Source organism: Hypanus sabinus, chromosome 18 (assembly GCF_030144855.1).
Source record: "Hypanus sabinus isolate sHypSab1 chromosome 18, sHypSab1.hap1, whole genome shotgun sequence".
NCBI classification, from domain to species: Eukaryota; Metazoa; Chordata; class Chondrichthyes; order Myliobatiformes; family Dasyatidae; genus Hypanus; species Hypanus sabinus.
The window spans coordinates 31660041-31678144 of record NC_082723.1 but is presented as its reverse complement, the minus strand read 5'-3'; the positions used below and the strand labels follow the sequence as shown (position 1 = coordinate 31678144).

The 18104-nt window shown below is 40.6% G+C and overlaps 1 protein-coding gene across 7 annotated transcripts in view; it reads left to right on the top strand.

Annotated features, from left to right (window-relative positions):
- cdk5rap2 (CDK5 regulatory subunit associated protein 2) overlaps window positions 1-18104 on the top strand; it is a 159572-nt gene that overhangs the window by 53303 nt on the left and 88165 nt on the right. For 5 of the 7 annotated variants that reach the window (XM_059993981.1, XM_059993978.1, XM_059993980.1 and 2 more), the window contains exons 1-9: window positions 609-1682; window positions 7458-7592; window positions 8423-8542; window positions 8650-8742; window positions 11043-11261; window positions 13041-13211; window positions 14230-14346; window positions 15543-15680; window positions 16012-16191. In XM_059993981.1, the coding sequence (XP_059849964.1) occupies window positions 642-1682; window positions 7458-7592; window positions 8423-8542; window positions 8650-8742; window positions 11043-11261; window positions 13041-13211; window positions 14230-14346; window positions 15543-15680; window positions 16012-16191 (2214 nt within the window). In that variant the 5' untranslated portion in view covers window positions 609-641. Of the gene's footprint in view, window positions 1-608; window positions 1683-7457; window positions 7593-8422; window positions 8543-8649; window positions 8743-11042; window positions 11262-13040; window positions 13212-14229; window positions 14347-15542; window positions 15681-16011; window positions 16192-18104 lie in introns of those variants that run through there. The other 2 variants (XM_059993977.1, XM_059993982.1) reach the window with 2 other exon arrangements.

Genomic DNA, 18104 nt, shown 5'->3' with positions numbered 1-18104 from the left:
AGTTCCCCTAGCAAAAAAATTTGAAGTTGCTGCTGCCCCATGTACTTCCTGAAATATTTTGTCATGGTGCACTGAGTGAAGAGAGAGCAGATTTGTCTACGGGAAGGCTGAAATGAATTTGATCTGTAATCTGTGATGGATCATAGCAGTGGTAGCAGTACTTCAGGAAATGGCCCATTCTGGTGATCGTGTAAAAGAGCGTGAGCTGATTGGAGTTCTTGTGGTATATATGTAGTGTCTCTACAGTCGATAAAGAAAATTTGGCAAGATTAAATGAGAAGCGAAAGAACAGCAGTCACAACGGCCATCGTGCTTCTGGAATCTTTGTCTTTTCATGTCTGTATTATTATTGAAATGAGGGACTATTTCTCAGAACGGTAATCAGTAAAAGAGGTGACGTTTTAAGGATTGACGGACAGTCGTTTGTATTTGTAAAGCTTGTGGAGAAATTAGTGCTGCCTCATCCCTTAGAAATCACCATAGCAACTCTGGCGCAGCTTTACCTTTGAAATTCATGAGGACAAGGAATCGGGTGGGGGGGGGGAGGTGAACGTGACTGAGGAGCTTTAGGCCATTGGTCGGGTACTTCAGTGATTCGTCTGGTGCTGAGCAGGTTTTTTTTGGAAGAAGGTTGGAGCTGAATGAGAATGAAAGGCCTTTGTCGAGTGTGTTGCAGCAAACTGCAAGGAAACCAGCGTCGCTGGATTTTCAACACCTGTACCAAGAGAAGATTACAAATTGTTCTGTCGTATGTGTTGGGTTGTAACATTAGACGTGACGGCCAAGGAGAGTTCGTGTGTAGTAAATGTGCCTTCATGTTGGAGAGGGTGATCAAATATGATATTGTTATTGCTCGTGTTAAAACTGTTTCCAGTGAGAGGCTACAGATGTTAGCAGCAGAAAAAGACCAATTAATTCAATGTATTGTGCACTTGTACTTTAGGCACAGTGAAATTTTTAAAAGTTCCTGTCATACAGAAGTAGGCCTTCCTCTTGAAAGTTCTGATCAGCCCTCTGTACAGTATGGCCTGCTCCTTGAAGATGAATCCATTTTGTCTGAATTTTGGATGCCAAAGAAGAGTAGCAAGAAAATCCTGGGCTGCTCAAACTGCTGGCGTTCCTTTACTGAAGGGCACAAGAAGAGATGGTGCCTCTGTTCTGAGTCTGTTAGAATAGCTAACGTATTCTGTGACTTGGTGTGTTCTACTCCTGTACGGGCCATGCAAGGAAACTTGAGAGGAAATGAGGGTTCACAAAGCCATTCACAGAGTTTGTGCTTTGATTTGGTGCCGAGAAGCCCGGCCTCTGTGGGGAAGCTGTCTGGTCGTCTTTGTACCAGCAATCTGGAAACTGAGAGCATGCCGGTATTAAATCCCACCAAGCTTGATTGGAACATCAGAGAATCAGAAAATTTTCAGCTGAACTCCACATCGACTGAAAATTCCCCCTCAATGTGGCAGTCGATTGCAAATGCAATTTGGAAAATTAAGCATGTTCAGTACAGACCAGTGACATTTTTCCCCAAGAGCAGGATACCTAGGCTTGTGCCACTTTCCACATGGACACTGACAGAGAGATACAACGTTGCAGCAGATGTTCAAGGAGGCTTTAACCCTGACAGTACAACATCTGACCAGGAACTGTGGAATGAGCTGGAACATGACTCTCCTTTCAAATCTGAGGTAGATAAACTGAGTATTGTGTGCATTTGAACTAAAATTAACAAAATTGTTTGTAACTCAAATGTGAACTAAGAAATAGGAGCTGGGGTCGGCTACCTGGCCTGTTGAGCAGTTACCAATGACATAGAAGTGAGCTACTCAGCTCATTGGGTTTTTAGTTATTTATTTTTAGTTGGAGATACAGCGCAGAACAAGCATTTCTGGCCCTTTGAATCACCGCCCAGCAACCTCCTGATTTAGCCCCTAGCCTAATTACAGGATAGTTTGTAATAAGCTATTTAACCTACTAACCAGTACATCTTTGTACTGGTAGGAGGAAAGCCATGCAGTCATGGGAAGGACGTACAAACTCCTTACAGACTGTCCAGGAATTGAAGTCCAAACTCCAGAATGCTTTGAGCTGTAATAGTATCGTGCTAACAGCTACGTTACTGTGGTGTCCCTAGGTTCACATTGGTTCCCATAATGGAACTAGTAAGGTCCTCTGTCATCCTGACTTCTAGTGCTATCTGTGTGGAGTTTTCATGCTCTCCCTGTCACACCTAGGTTTCCCTCGGATGCTTCATTTTCTTCCTATGTCAGAAAAACATGCAGGTTTGTGGGTTAATTCTTCTAAAGACCATCAAACCTTCTGGGGCATAGGCTGCTGACAGCAGCTTCCCACAGTCCTCTATCCTGTCCAATCTTTCACGTCCAGGTGCAGCCCATCTATTCTTCCAGGTGAAGATCCTTCCTCTCCCAAGGATGAGGTCTCTGGAGCTCCTGAGTTTTTTGGTAGCTGTGTGCTTTTTTGGGATTGGATTGCAAGCCCCATGCACAACCCTTCTCCTATCCATAGCAGAGATCATGCCCAACCCGCTTTCTTTTTCAGCCGGGCTCGGGTTCGTCCATGAAAGGATATATTTCCAACCCTCCTTCCTTCACAGTTGGGCTTGCAACTGTTCATAGTGGAGCTGGTGGGTTAATTGGCCACTGCAAATGATGCAAGTGTGTGGCTGGTGTGTACATGGGAGTATAGTTTACAGGGAAATTTTATGGAGGCTTGTGGGCGCTGAATGAACAATTATAAACTAGGTGGGCAAATATCCTTCAAATGGGAACATAAAATATTATTCAATCAGTGTCTCTTCATTTTTCCTTGTAGCCCTGTAACTTGTTCTTTCATGTATTTAGAATCAGAATTGGGTTTAATATCACTGGAATGTCATGCAGTGCGTAGTTTTGCAGCAGTGGTACATTGTAATATGCAATAAACTATAAATTATGATAAAATATTTAAATAAGTAGTACAAAGAGGAGCAAAAATAGTGAAAAATGGGTTCATTGTCCATTTAGAAATCTGGCAATAGGAAAGAACCTGTTTCTAAAGTGTTAAGGCTGTGTCTTCAGACACCAACTTCCTTTGATTCTTTTTGCCATTAACCTACAGAGGGGTATCTTACAGTCATCAGTTAACCTACAGTGTGTCATTGAGTTGTGGAGGTAAATGGAGAAAGCATGGATGTCCACCTCAGCAATGTTATTTCAGTATTTCCAGACCATTTCCTGATTTACCATGTCAGTTGACATGATCATTAGCTATTCTGTTGTCACCCTTTTGGGTTCTGTTTCTTAGCTTGACCCTCAGTTTTCCTGCTTGAAGAACAATGGGCTGTATCTGTTTCTGATTGCATCATCCACCAATTTGCAGTGTCATTGTTTTTGCATGTTCTTTGAAGCCTCTGCTGCCTCATTTCTTGTTTTCATTTTCATTCCAACTTGGTGGAACGAATATCAATTTCTCTATCTTCTGATCATTTTTTGTCACTGTCTATCACCTCCTCTGGTTCCCGTCTTCCTTCCCTTTCGCCAATGAAAGGGTTGTCATATGAGGAACATTTGATGTCTCTGGGTCTGTCCATGCTGGAATTTAGAAGGATTTGGGGGGGGGGGGGCGGAATCTCATTGAAGGCTTTTGAATGTTGAAAGGCCTAGACAGAGTAGACATGGAAAGGATGTTTCCCATGTTGGGGAAGTCTAGGACAAGAGGGCACAGCCTCAGGATAGAGAGGTGTCCAATTAAAACAGAGAAGTGGAGAAATTTCTTTAGCCAGAGGTTTGTGAATTTGTGGAATTATTACCATGGGCAGCTGTGGAGGCCAGGTCTTTAGGTGTATTTAAGACAGAGCTTGATAGGTTTTTGATTGGACCCAGCATCAAAGATTATGGGGAGAAGGCCATGGTGTGGGGCTGAGGAGCGAACAAATGGATCAGCCATGATTGAATGGTGGAGCAGACTTGATGGGTCAAATGGCCTAATCCTGTTCCTTTGTCTTATGGTCTTGTGAGCCACTCTCCTCTCCTATCAGATTCCTCCTTCTCCAGCCCTTTTCCACCTATCACTCAGCTTCTTACTTCATCCCTCCTCCCTCCTCCCTCCCCCACCCACCTGGTTTCACCTATCACTTTCTTGCTCTCTTTTACTACACACGCATGCATACTCTTGCTCTCTTATTCTGGCATCTTCCCTCTTCCTTTCCAATCCTGGAGCAGGATTTCAGCCTGAAATGTTGATCATTTATTCATCTCCAGAGATGCTGACTGACTTTGAGTTCCTTCAGCATTTTATGTGTTGCTCCTCATTTTTATATGCCTGTTTTTTTTTATATGACTGTTTATCCTTGCAAAGAGATGACAACCCTCCCCTCCCCAATATTTCTCCCCTCTCCTCTCGTGACTGCATCTCCACCTCCATTTCACTTCAACTTCCATTATGGATTAGTTTTACTCCCTCTTGATAGTTTCCTTTTAACTTTTGTTTTGCATGAATCAGTCTGGTGTCTTTAGGCCAGAATCTCAGTGTGCTGGAGGGCTTTCCTGGTGTTAAAGGACTGGATGGGTGGGAGAGGGGAACAGGGCTTGCTTTCCTGTTGTTGTTTTGTTGCTGGTATTCTGTTTTTCTGCCAAGCATCGTTGACGTGTTACATTGACATTGAATGTGTTGTGGGCTGCCCTCAGGTGTGTTGGTTAACACAAAGCGCATTTCACTGTTTCAATGTACATGTGATACATAAACTTGAATCTTGATTAATGGTTTATTAGTTATACATAAACTGAGACAGATCTGTCATAAAAGGCTCCTCAAACCATGTTCACATAATGACTATAAATATGAGCATCTTGCACAGATTGTTCCAAGGAACCTCGCAGAGAAACCACAGGACAAGGTATGATGGAAAGAAATGTCTTGAACAGCATCACACACAATGCTGGTGAACACAGCAGGCCAGGCAGCATCTCTGGAAATAAGTCAACAGTCGTGTTTCAGATCGAGACCCTTCATCAGCTAACTTGCAGTTCCGGCAAGATTTCAACTGTCTCCCTAGCTATGCTTCTCATAATTTTATAAACCTCTTGGGTCTCCCCATTACCTCTACTCTAGGGAGACCAACCCAAGTTTATCCAAACTGAACTTGTAATTAGTCAATATTTTTGAGTTTAACTTGTAAGCAGCTCCTAAAAAGGTTGTTGTCTCTTGGCTTTGTATGTACATGCTGCTAAGGGATAATGAATGTGTATTACTTGCTGCTCTACCATGCTACTTCCTCGGTCTTCTAGCATCTCAGGCCATTCGGGTGAATGTATTGTGGACTAATAAATACTATATACCTAATGCTTTTCTCACCATTGAGCATCTACAAAGATTGCTAATACAGGAAAGCAACATCCATCATTAAGGACCCCACCTTTCAGTTCATGTTCTTTTCTCACTGCTGCATTGGACAGGAGGTACAGGAGCCTCAGGACTGGCACCACCAGGTTCAGGAACAGTTATTACCCCTCAACCATTAGGTTCTTGAACCAGTGTGGTAAGGCTCTGAAAACCTGTGCCAATCAACTGGCGGCAGTATTCAAGGACATTTTCAACTTCACCGCTACGTGCGGAAGTTCCACTTGCTTCAGAAAGGCAGCAATTATACCCATGCCTAAGAAGAATAATGTGAGATGCCTTAATGACTATCCGCCTTGTAGCACTCACATCTACAGTGATGAATTGCTTTGAGAGGTTGGCCATAACTAGACTGAACTCCTACCTCAGCAAGGACCTGAACCCATTGCAATTTGCCTATCGCTGCAATGGGATAGCAGATGTCAGATACAATCTCAATGGCTCTTTACATGGCTTTAGATCAACTGGACAGCACAAGCACCTATGTCAGGATGCTGCTCATTGCCTATAGCTCAGCATTTAATACCATCATTCCCAAAATCTTGATTGAGAAGCTACAGAACCTCTGCCTTTGTACCTCCATCTGCAGTTGGATCCTCAACTTCCTAACAATCTGTGCGGATTGGTGATAGCATCTTCTCACTGATGATCGACACTGCACTTCAGAGGTGTGTGCTTAGCCCACTGCTTCACTCTTTCTATACCCATGACTGTGTGGCTAGGCATAGCTCAAATACCATCTATAAATTTGCTGATGATAATCATTGTTGGTAGAATCTCAGGTGGTGAGGAGAGGGCATACAGGAGTGAGATATGCCAACTAGTGGAGTGGTGTTGCAGCAACAACCTGGCACTCAACGTCAGTAAGACGATAAAGCTGATTGTGGACTTCAGGAAGGGTAAGACGGAGAAACACATACCAATCCTCACAGAGGGATTAGAGGTGGAGAGAGTGAGCAGTTTCAAGCTCACCTGGTCCCAACAGATTGGTGCAGTAATAAAGAAGACAAGTCAAGTGACTATACTTCATTAGGAGTTTGAAGAGATTTGTTATGTCAACAAATGCACTCCAAAACTTCTATTGATGTACCATCGAGGGCATTCTGACAGGCTGCATCACAGTCTGGTATGGGTGGGGACTGCACAAGACTGAAAGAAGCTGCAGAGGATTTCATCTTGATTACGAGCCTACGAAGTACCCAGGACATCTTCAAGGAGTGGTGTCTCAGGAAGGCAGCATCCATTATTAGGAACCTCCAGCACCCAGGGCATGTCCTTTTCTCACTGTTACCATCAGGTAGAAAGAAGCCTGAAGGAACAGCTTCTTCCTCTCTGCCTCCTATTCCTAAATGGAAATTGAACCCCTGAACACTACCTCACTTTTTAAAATGTATATTCTGTTTTTGCACTATCTTTAATCTATTCAATATACCTATATTGCAATTGATTTACTTATTTATATTTTGTTCTATATTATGCAATGCATTGAACTGCTGCTGCTATTAACAAATATCCCGACACATGCCGTTGATAATAAATCTGATTCTGAATAACTTCTTACTTCAACTCTGAACTGATTCTACAACCTGTGGGCTCACTTTTTTAAGGACTCTACAACTCGAGTTCTCAATATTTATTGCTACTGCTTATTAGTATTATTAATTTGTTTTTTCTTTGTATTTATGATTGCACTTTGGTTGTCTTTGAGGTTTTTATTGATTTTCCTGTCGGTATACACTGTAAATAAACACAGTATAATTAATTTGAAGTTGGTATATGGTGACTTATATACTTTGATAATCAATTAACTTTGAACTTTAAAGAAGTTTTATTTTTCACATGTATATCAAAAAATCCAGTCAAGTGCATCAGTTGCATCAAAGACCAACACAGTCTGAGGGCGTGCTGGGGGTAGCCTGCAAGTGTTGCTACACTTCTGGCACCAACATAGCATGTCCACAACTTACTAACCCTAACTTATACATCTTTGGAATGTGGGAAGGAACCAGATCACCCGGAGGAAACCCATGTGGTAACGGGGAGACATTTTTTGCTTTCTGTTGCAGAACCTAGCAGAGAAACAGAGGCAGCTGGGGCAGTTGGAGATGGAGGCTAAACAGCTGAAAGCCGACCTTGAGATGGCTGAAACTGCTAACAGTACTTTACAAGAGAAGTTAAAGGAAGCAGATGCTGCAAATGAGGTACCAATCCTGTTTTTTTTTTCTCCTGAAGCATGTAAGTATGCTTTGGTTTTAAATGTGTTTTTGGTCCTTCCAAGAATTTATTGATTAATTAGAAATCAATCGAAAAGTGTTGGTAGAATCTCAGGTAATGACGAGAGGATGTACAGGAGTGAGTTATACCAACCAGTGGGGTGGTGCTCCAGCAACAACCTGGCACTCAACAAACTTCTATAGTTGTACGTTGGAGAGCATTCTGACAGGCTGCATCACTGTCTGGTATGGAGGGGCTACCGCACAGGACCGAAAGAAGCTGCAGAGGGTTATAAATCTAGTCAGCTTCATCTTGGGCACTAGCCTACAAAGTACTCAGGACATCTTTAGGGAGTGGTGTCTGAGAAAGGCAGCGTCCATTATTAAGGGCCTCCAGCATCCAGGACATGCCCTTTTCTCACTGTTACCATCAGGTAGGAGGTACAGAAACCTGAAGGCACATTCAGCTATTCAGAAACAGCTGCTTCCCCCTGCCATCTGATTCCTAAATGGTCATTGAATCATTGGACGCTACCTCACTTTTTTAATATACAGATATTTTTTGTTTTTGCACATTCTTTTAAATCTATTCAATATACATAATTGATTTACTTGTTTGTTTATTATTATGTTTTATTTTATTTATTATTTTTTCTCTCTCTGCTGGATTAACTTGCTGCAGCTAACTTAACAAATTTCATGTCACGTGCTGGTGATAATAAACCTGATTCTGAAACAATTTGATTTCCAAGGAAAGCTGGTGGATCATAAACTAGTTTTCATCAGATTAATATATGTGAATTTTTTTTTGTGTGTAGGCTCTTCAAGGACAGGCTAATGAGAAGATGAATGAGCTGGCTGCTGAGAAGCAGAACAGTCTGAAACGTGATAAAACCATTCAAGGACTGACTTTGGCTCTGAAGACTAAGGATAATGAGGTCTGTGTCTCTCAAGCTGAAAATTTTCTGCCTTGTTCAAAAGTCTTTGAAAGTTTTACACAAGCAGTTCATTTTGGACATGTAATTAATTTCCTGTTTGAAATCAGATCAAGGAGCTTTATCATGAGATTGAAGAGCGAGATAATGCCCTGGTTAAAGCGAGGGATTCATTACATAAAGCTCAGCTGCAGAAATTTCAGGTATGATCCAAAGCTGCATAATTCTGTTGGAGTCCCTTTTTAGTTATATGGTGCCTATAAAATGTGTTCACCCGCCCAGACCCCCAGAAGTGTTTATGTTTTATTATTGTACAACATTGAATCACGGTGGATTTCATTTATCCTTTTTGACACAGATCAACAGAAAAAGGCCTCTTTGTGTCAAAGTGAAAACAAATCTCTACAAAGTGATCTAAATTAATTACAAATATAAACCACAAAGTCAGTGTTTGCATAAGTATTCACCCCTCTTTAAAATGACACACCAAATCATCACTGGTGCAGCCAATTGGTTTTAGAAGTTACATGATTAGTTAAATGGAGATATATTTTTGGAGATCTATGTGCAGTCAATGTGCTTCAATTGACTGTGTCTGGAAGATCCAACTGCTGGTGAGTCAGTATCCTGGGAAAAGCTACACCATGAAGATAAAAGAACACTCCAAGCAACTCTGCAAAAAGGTTATTGAAAAGCGCAAGTTAGAAAATGGATACAAGAAAATTTCCAAGACACTGAATATCCATTGGAGTACAGTTAAGCCAATCATCAAGAAATGGCAAAAATATGACACAGCTGTAAATCTGCCTGGAGCAGGCTGTCCTTAAAAACTGAGTGACCGTGCAAGAAGGGAACTAGTGATGGAGGCTACCAAAAGACCTATGACAACCCTGGAGAAGTTACAAGTTTCAGTGGCTGAGATGGGAGGGACTGTGCATTTAACAACTGTTGCCTGGGTGCTTCACCAGTCAGTTTTATGGGAAAGTGCAAAGAGAAAGCCACTGTTTGGGGGAAAATAAGCTCACATGAAATCTCAACTGGTTTGCCAGAAGGCACGTGGGAGATTCTGAAGTCAGCTGGAAGAAGGTTCTATGATCCGATTTAAACCAAAAATGAGCTTTTTGGCCATTAGACTAAACGCTGTGTTTAGCATAAGCCAAACTCTGCGCATCATCAAAAACACCGTCCCCACCAAGAAGCATGCTGGTGGCTGCATCATGCTGTGGGGATGTTTCATTGGAACAGGCCCTGGAAGATTTGTGCAGGTAGAGGGTAAAGTAAATGCAGCAAAATACAGGGACATCCTGGAGGAAAACCTGATGCAGCCTACAAGAGCACTGTGATTTGGGAGAGGATTTGTTTCCAGCAAGACAATGACCCCAAGCACAAAGCCAAAGCTACACAGGAATAACTTGAAAATAGCAAAGTTAATGTGCTGGAGTGGTCAAGTCAGAATCCAGACCTTGATCTAATTGAGAATTTGTGGCTGGACTTGAAAATGGTTGTTCATTTACAATCCCCATACAATCTGACAGAGCTCGAGCAGTTTTGTAATGAAGAATGGGGGAAAAAAATTGCAGTGTCCAGATGTGCAATACTGGTAGGGACCTATCCACACAGATTGGAGGCTGTAATTGCTACCAAAGGTGCACCTACTAAATACTGACTTGAAGGGGGTGAATTCTTGTGAAATCAGTTATTGTTTTATATTTGTAATTAAGTTGGATCACTTTATAGAGATCTGTTTTCACTTTGACATGAAAGTGTCTTTTTCTGTTGATCAATGCCAAAAAAAGCCAAATTAAATCTACTGTGCTTCAATGGTGTAAAACAATAAAACATGAAAACTTTCAAGGGGGTTGTGAATACTTCTTGTATGCACTCTAAGACTATTGAACGGTTTTATAAAATCTAATCTTGTTATGGTTTGCACCTCTTTTCTGTAACTGAATTTAGGGATTAATTTTGTCACTTACTCATTTAAACTTGCAGTGAAATGCCTATTTAATGTCAAATTAAAAGAGCTAGGTTTGTGTCACCGTTCTTCTGGCTCCAGCTAGCCCTAACTGTGCACTTTGGAATGTGGGAGGAAACCGGAGAACCAGGGGGAAACTTCACTGTCGTGGGGAGAACACACAAGTTCCTTAAAAAGAGAGAATTGTCCCCAATTTTAAGGCTGGCATGTAAAGCATTACGCTAGCTGCTGTGCTAATGTGTCACTCTTTATTTTGCATTTTCTTATTGTTTTACCTTGTATTAATTCAGTGCATTGTTGTTACAGGATGAAGGTAGGAGAATGAGGTTCAGGGATAATAATCAGCTATGATTGAATGGCAGAGTAGACTTGATGGGCTGAATGGCCTAATTATGCTCTTGTTTCATGTTAATAAAATGATCTGTATGAATGATGTGCAAGACAAGTTTTTCACTGTACTTTGGTACACGTGACAGTAATAAACCAATTTGCCAAATTTCACATTTGGACTTTTTTTTTAATCTTCAGGGAGCTGAAGAATATCAAAGTCTCCTTACTGAGAAAGAAAGTGAGCTTGCTGAGGTTCAGGCTGATCGTAATGGAAAAGCATTGGAGGTTCAGAAGTTGCAAAGAGCACTGAGCCGGCGAGAGCAGGAGCTAAAGGATTTGACCGCGATAAAGGTTAAGCTTGAAGAAGAGGTGGAAGATCTGCAACTTCAGAAAACAAAGAGTGACAAGACTATAAATGTTGGTGTCTATTCTGTAAATGTTTTTCAAATGAAACAATGGTGCACTCCCAAAACATGTATCTCTCACAACACACAAAACAAAGTATTACCATAAATTAAGTTAATAAAATATAGTGTGAAAAATGCATGTAGTGCATAGCACAGGTAAATGGCTTGCTTTCCTAAAGATGAGACCTTGATGTTGGCTGGGTAGTCATTAGTCTCTCGGTCTGCAAGGAAGAAGCTGTACCCAGTTTGGCATTCCTAGTCCTGGTGCTCCTGTACCCACTTCCCTGACAGTAGTAGATCAAAGAGATTGTGGGATGGGTGGTAATGGTTCTCAACAATGCTTTGGGTCCTTCATTTACAATGCTCCCAGTAAGTATCATAAACAGGTGAGGGAGACCCCGGTGATTCTCTTGGCAGTTTTTACTATCTACTGAAGGGTCTTGAGGTCGAATGTCTTGTAGCTTCCGCACCACAGAATGGTACAGCCAGACAGGACACTCTTGATGGTACTCCTGGAGAAAGTTGTTAGAATAGGAATGGGGAGCATTGCCTGCTTTAATCTCCTAAGAAAGTGTAGATGGTGCAATTTGAAGTTACTTTTCACTGTCACCATAACAATAAAATATCAAATCCAATAAAAGTCCCCTCCATTCTCCTTAATTTATCAAAAGTCCCAAAGTATTTCATGTATTGAATTGTTTTGAAATCTTCTTTTAGTATGACTGTACACAGCTGTTTTTGATAAAGTTTCAATGTTTTTGTAAAGAAGGGTTTTCAATTATTTCTATAATTTAATATTTTTCCCTAATTGTCTGATGCACCATTATTATCATAAATTCAATTTACTCAGCAAGTGTTTGTGTTGGTATTTTTGATTTAATTGGGCCTACCTACTGAGTGACATTTCCATATTTCAATTTGTATTACCTCTAATGCTGTAAATTCGACCTCACCCAAATAATAAAGATGCACAGTGACACAGGAGGCTGCAGAAACTGCAGTCTGGTGGAGCTATGAGTCTTGATGCAGTCGTTTGACCATGAGACATTCTCTACAGAAATAATTTCTTAAGATACCAAACCTCATTCACATTTAGTTACATTTTTTTCTATAACATTTTGATTCCTGTTCTTTTTTAATTATTAAGGTACTAAATCTATTGCATTTCAAACTTTTCCCTCAACATCTGGTTTAGATCTAAAGCCACCTCTTGACTTCAGACTTTCCTACATGGATAATGAATAATTGTATGGTGATTAGCCCATGCACATTAAATACTTTTACACAATTATAGACAGAGGATCACCAAGCATCTAGTTTTGAACCTGATCAGATTATTACTGTCTAAGAATAAATTAAAGCGCTTGAGTTATTTTTTCTTGCAAGCAGTTTTTAGAATGTAAATAACCTCCGAGGCTAGTCTGCTCTTAATAAATGGATTACTATCAGTTGTACTGTCTGTTGGTGACTTTCTGTATTCTCTATGCTGTTGAATAAAATATTTTCCAAATCATGCCAATAACATGACCCATCCCCACTGTACAACGGAATAATAAATCTTCAGTGTAGGCGTGGGAATCTTAAAAGGAAACTTCTAGCTTCAAATTTAAAAACTAAAATGCAACGGTGTAAATTTTCTGCTTTCACATTTAAGAGTTACTCCTTTTGCTAATCGCACAGTTTTTACAAACAAATGGCAGGAGAATCTCAGCAGGTCAAGCAGCATCTGTAGATACTTTGTCTCCCTTTATTTCAATGTGTAAAATATTGTTTCTCTTGCTGTCTGCAGGATATTCAGAATCACATTCAGAAGTTGGGTGCTGAGTTGGCGGAGAAAGAGCGTGCATTAGAGCACCAGTACCAGTCTCAGTTAACCGAGAACAAGCAGAAACTGCAGAGCCAAGAGCTGGTTATTGAGCGGTTAACGGACAGCTTGAACAACAAGGATAGGCTCCTTCAGGTGTGGGCCAGCAAAACCATTGACCCAAAATAATCTCATTAGATACGAGACTGAAATGAATGTTGTATAATACTTAATGCAGTTTTGTAGGAAGCTAATCTGAGCAATTGCTCGTCAGCTGTGTGTCAGTAACTGATACCTATTGAGTATATTCCTGAATTGTAAATATGAGTCTATTATCCTTGGTAATTGGGATGGATTCTTATCTGGCTATATGTAAGTAGAACTGAATATGTTTATGACATATGGCTAACTGGAAGGCAATATTAGCACTTTGAATAGATAGGATGTGGAAAAGAACTGTTTAGTTAGGGATAAATTGCAGTGTCATTTAAATATTAAGAAAATAAAGTTGTGTTATTTCATTTTTGGCTTCCATCAGCTTCTGCCCTGTAGTCTACCTTGCTTCTCCCTGAGCATCTTCAGTACACCCTTGGTTCTATAAAGATCTGTGCCACTCTTGAGAAATTCTTGTTTACCCAATTAAAAATCCTCCTGGTATATAGCTTATTCCAGGATTTGTATTGTAGCAAGGCACATATGGGGAATTACACATTATACCAATACAATCTTAATTGGAACAATCATTATAAGATGCAGAATAATTCATTGAGAGGAACTTCATTTAATAACTGTAAAAGCGGCTTGTGTCTTAATTGATTCATTCACAAGTGACCACATTACTTTCATAAAATTTTGAATGTTTTCATTGAGAGAGAAGTAAACTGTTCAACATTTAGTTAAGTTAGATTTTGGTATCTAAATATGTTAGTGGGACTTCAAACCCATAACCCTCAGGCCAATATTGTTGATATTTAATTGTCCCTAGGCTTTTGAACCAGCATAGAGCCTACTTTGGATACAAGCTTTGAAATCAAGATGACACTGAAAATCATTAGTGGGTGCAGGTGTTAATATTTAAACCTAGTAACAGCTCAGCCTTTATCTTGCAGTTATTGAATCTTAGTACTGACTGCACTTTCCTCCTCTCTCACTCACTCTCTCCACCCATACACAGGAATACATGGAGCTGCTAAAAGGAGTTCCACAAGCAGCAGACCAGATTCCAAGTGGAAAGGATGCCTTATTAGCTAAACTGCGTGATCGTCTGAGGGAAAAAGATATAGCTCTCGAGGTACTCCCTACAGCAAATTCAACACATGTAGTTATTTTTTGTCTAGATGTGTTTAGGACAATGTTATGTACCAGTTCAAATTCTAAGGCCTACCACAAAATGGTTTCATTTACAGTACTGTGCCAAAGTCTTACATTCAAAATGTCATGAAATTTGTACATAAAATTACTACAGTACTGTTGCTAGGGTGCTTAAGACTTTTGCACAGTACTGTAGTAATTTTATGTACAAATGACATTGTGAATGATATTAAACCTGGTTCTGATCTGGGTCTCCATTGTGGACTGGAAGGGGGCAGGGAGAGGAAAATCATTTTTGGGGGGAAAAAAGGAGGGAGCAAGAGGCACCAGAGACATTCTGTAATGATCATTAAACCAATTGCTTGGATGCAAATGACCTTGCGTGGTGTCTCAGGGCTGGGTATGTCTGCACCCATAGTACTCTTCCCCCCGCCCTGGCGCTCCTTCTCTGCCTCCTGTCCCGCACCTCTCCTGTGACACTGCCCCCCTCGCCATATTCCCAACATCCTTTAATCCTGCCAGACTTACAAACTCACTCTCCACTCCACATTGACAAATACAGTACTGTGGAAAATCCTTGGATTGCCTAGCTATATGCAAGTGCCTACAAAATTTTAAATTCTGGTTTTAACCCTTTACAGTGGTTGTGACCCTGCTTCAATTTTGCTGCTGTTTCTAAGCAGTTTGAATGCTCTCTGCACGACCACGTGGGTTTCTTTGGGGTGTTCTGGCTTTCTGTCACATTCCAAAAACACATGGATTAGGTTAGTGGTTTGTGAGCATGCTATGCTGGCACCAGAAGCATGGCAACACTTGCAGGCTGCCCCCAACACATCCTTGGACTGTGTTGTTGACACAACGACTCATTTCACTGTATGTTTTGATGTACACGTGACCAATAAAGCTAATCTTTATATCTTTGAGACCAAGAAGATCCTATCTCATTGTAATGCCTTTGGCATAAATTGGCCTTGCATTGCCATATTAAGGAGGGAAAAGTTTTCTGTTGGGATTATGTCTTAGATCAACATCCTGCTTCAAAGTGCTTGTGCACTGATGTCATCTGAAAATGTCTTCTGCAACACTGTCACAGTATTTCCCTGTTAAAATAATTCACTCTTTCTGCTTTTAATTTTTCCCATTCATTTTAGTAGTCCTTTTAATTTCTCTTTAAAGCAAACCCTTGATCAGAAATACGCAGCTCTCGATGAAAAGGAAAATGAGATTCAGCAGTTACATTTGGCTTTGAGAGAAAAAGAGCACAATTTTGATCAACTGAAGAGTCTTCTCGCCAATCGTGAAGAAACCATTAATGTAAGTATTTTGTTAATAAGGCTGAAATGTTTACTGCAGGACTAAATTTGTGCCTAAGCTTTAAACCTGACTGAAGCTACTTTCTATAGTAGAATCATGTTCTAGCGAAACAAATTATTTGTGATTCAAGATGGTTTAGTGTTATTTCCTGTACACAAGTGTAAAAGAGTATGGAATAATTGTTGCTCAGTAATCAACTCAGCAACAAAGAAAACAATAAAATGATGAACACAATTTAAAGAAAACAATAAATATAAATAGAATTAATAAATTATTACAATATTACTGCTCTTTTGGGCAAGTCCACTAATCCCTTGATTTTGTTTTGAAGAGCTTGGATGGTACAATTAAAGAGAAAGATGTCGAGCTGCAACGCCTGACAAATATGTGCAAGAGTTTGCAGAGGTTGAAACAAGAGCTGGAGGACAGTCAGATGCAGTCTCTCCGTGAGAAGGATGCAGTTATATTACAGCTGCAGCAATTGCTTAAAGAGAAGAATGATAGCTTGGAGGTAAATGATCAATAAACAGAAGTTGATCACAGGGTGGTAGAGTATGGAGAAAAGCCTGTTGAGTCTGTACTGTATTCTGTGGTAGTACTATCCAGCTGGTCTGACTGCACTGCCCTGAACAGTTTCAGTATTGCTGTGCTTCATGTTTAGAGTCATGGAATAATCCAGCATGGAAGAAAGCCCTTCAGTCCATCATCCTCCTGGCTAAATCCAGTTGCCTTCAATAAGCCCACATCTCTCCATGTACCTATCCAAATTGTCAAAGAAAAGTGCAGCACAGAAGCAGGTCCTTTGGCCCATCTATTCTGTGCCAAACCATTTAAACTGACTCCTCTAATTGATCTGCACCAAGACTATAGCCCTCCATACCTCTACCATCCATGTACCTATCTAAACTTAAACATTGAGATCAAGCTGACATGCACCACTTGTGCTGGCAGCTCATTCCATACTCTCACAACCCTCTGAATGAAAAGGTTTCCCCTCATGTTCCCCTAAAGTTTTCACCTTTCATCCTTAACCCATGCCTCTTAAATGCTGCGGTTATATCTGCCTTGACATCTTCTCTTGCAGTTCATTCCAGGTATAAAGAAACTCGGATCTCTTTTAAATCTCTCGCCTCTTGTGTCTGTGCCCTCTAGTTTTAGACTCCCCAACCCTGAGTTTCTTAGCCAATCTTCCATCTAAGCTGTTAGAGCCACTCAGTTGATGAGCTTTGATCTTGATAACAACCCTAATAATGGCATTTTTTCAAATACATTTTGTAAGTCCACATAATGCATCAGTTCCATTTCTCACCACCCCATTATCCTTTTCTGATACTTTAACCTGAAAAGCTATATCATACGCATTTGCTTTTCAACAAATCCATGTATCTCTCTAATCCAGACTGTTTCCCAGTGACTATTAACTCTACCCCCAATTTACTATTTCTGGAATATCCCCCATTGTGTAGATTAAACTGACTGACTGGGCTGTGGTTACTGGGTTTATCCCTACAAATGCTCTTTTGAACATTTGCATTTTTCCCGTCCTTGGCACCACAGAATCATGGAACTCTACAGCACAGAAACAGGCCCTTGTGTACCAAACTGTTATTCTGTCTAGTCCCATCAACTTGTATCTGGACCATAGCCCTCCATAACATTTCCATCCATGTATTTATCCAAACTCTTAAATGTTGAAATCAAACTGGCATTCATCACTTCCTCTGGCAGCTTGTTCCACACTCTCACCATCCTCTCAATGATGAAGCTCCCCCTCATGTTTCACTTAAGTATTTCACCTTTCACCCTTAACCTATGACCTCTAGTTCCACCCAACCGCAGTGGAAAAAGCTCGCTTGCACTTACCCTATCTATACCCCTCACAATTTTGAATACCACTATCGAATCTTCCCTCAGTTTTGCACGTTCTAGGCAATGAAGCCCTAACCTATTCAGCTTTTCCCTATAACTCAAGTTCTCAAATCCTGGCAACAAACTTATAAATTTTCTCTGTAATCTTCTAATCTCAATTACATCTTTCCTGTAGGCAGGTGACCAGAACTGGACACAATACTCCAAATTAGGCTTCACCATCATCTTGTACAACTTCAAAGTGCTAAAGGCTGTCTTTATGGCTCTATCAACCTGTGACACAACTTTCAAGGATTATGGATCTCTATACCAAGGTCCTCCTGTTCTACCCCACTCCTCGGTACCCTGAAAATAATATTTGCAAAATTTCTAGCTCATCCTGTCTTCCTCCATCTAGGATGTTCTCTGATCTGAACTGTGTGATTTATCCATTTTCAGTACAGGTGTCTTTTCTAGTAGCTGTTCATCAAATTTTAGCACCATCTTCCATGGCAAAGACTGATATCAAATACACATTTAATATTTCAGACAGCCTCTTGACTCTAAGTAGGTTTT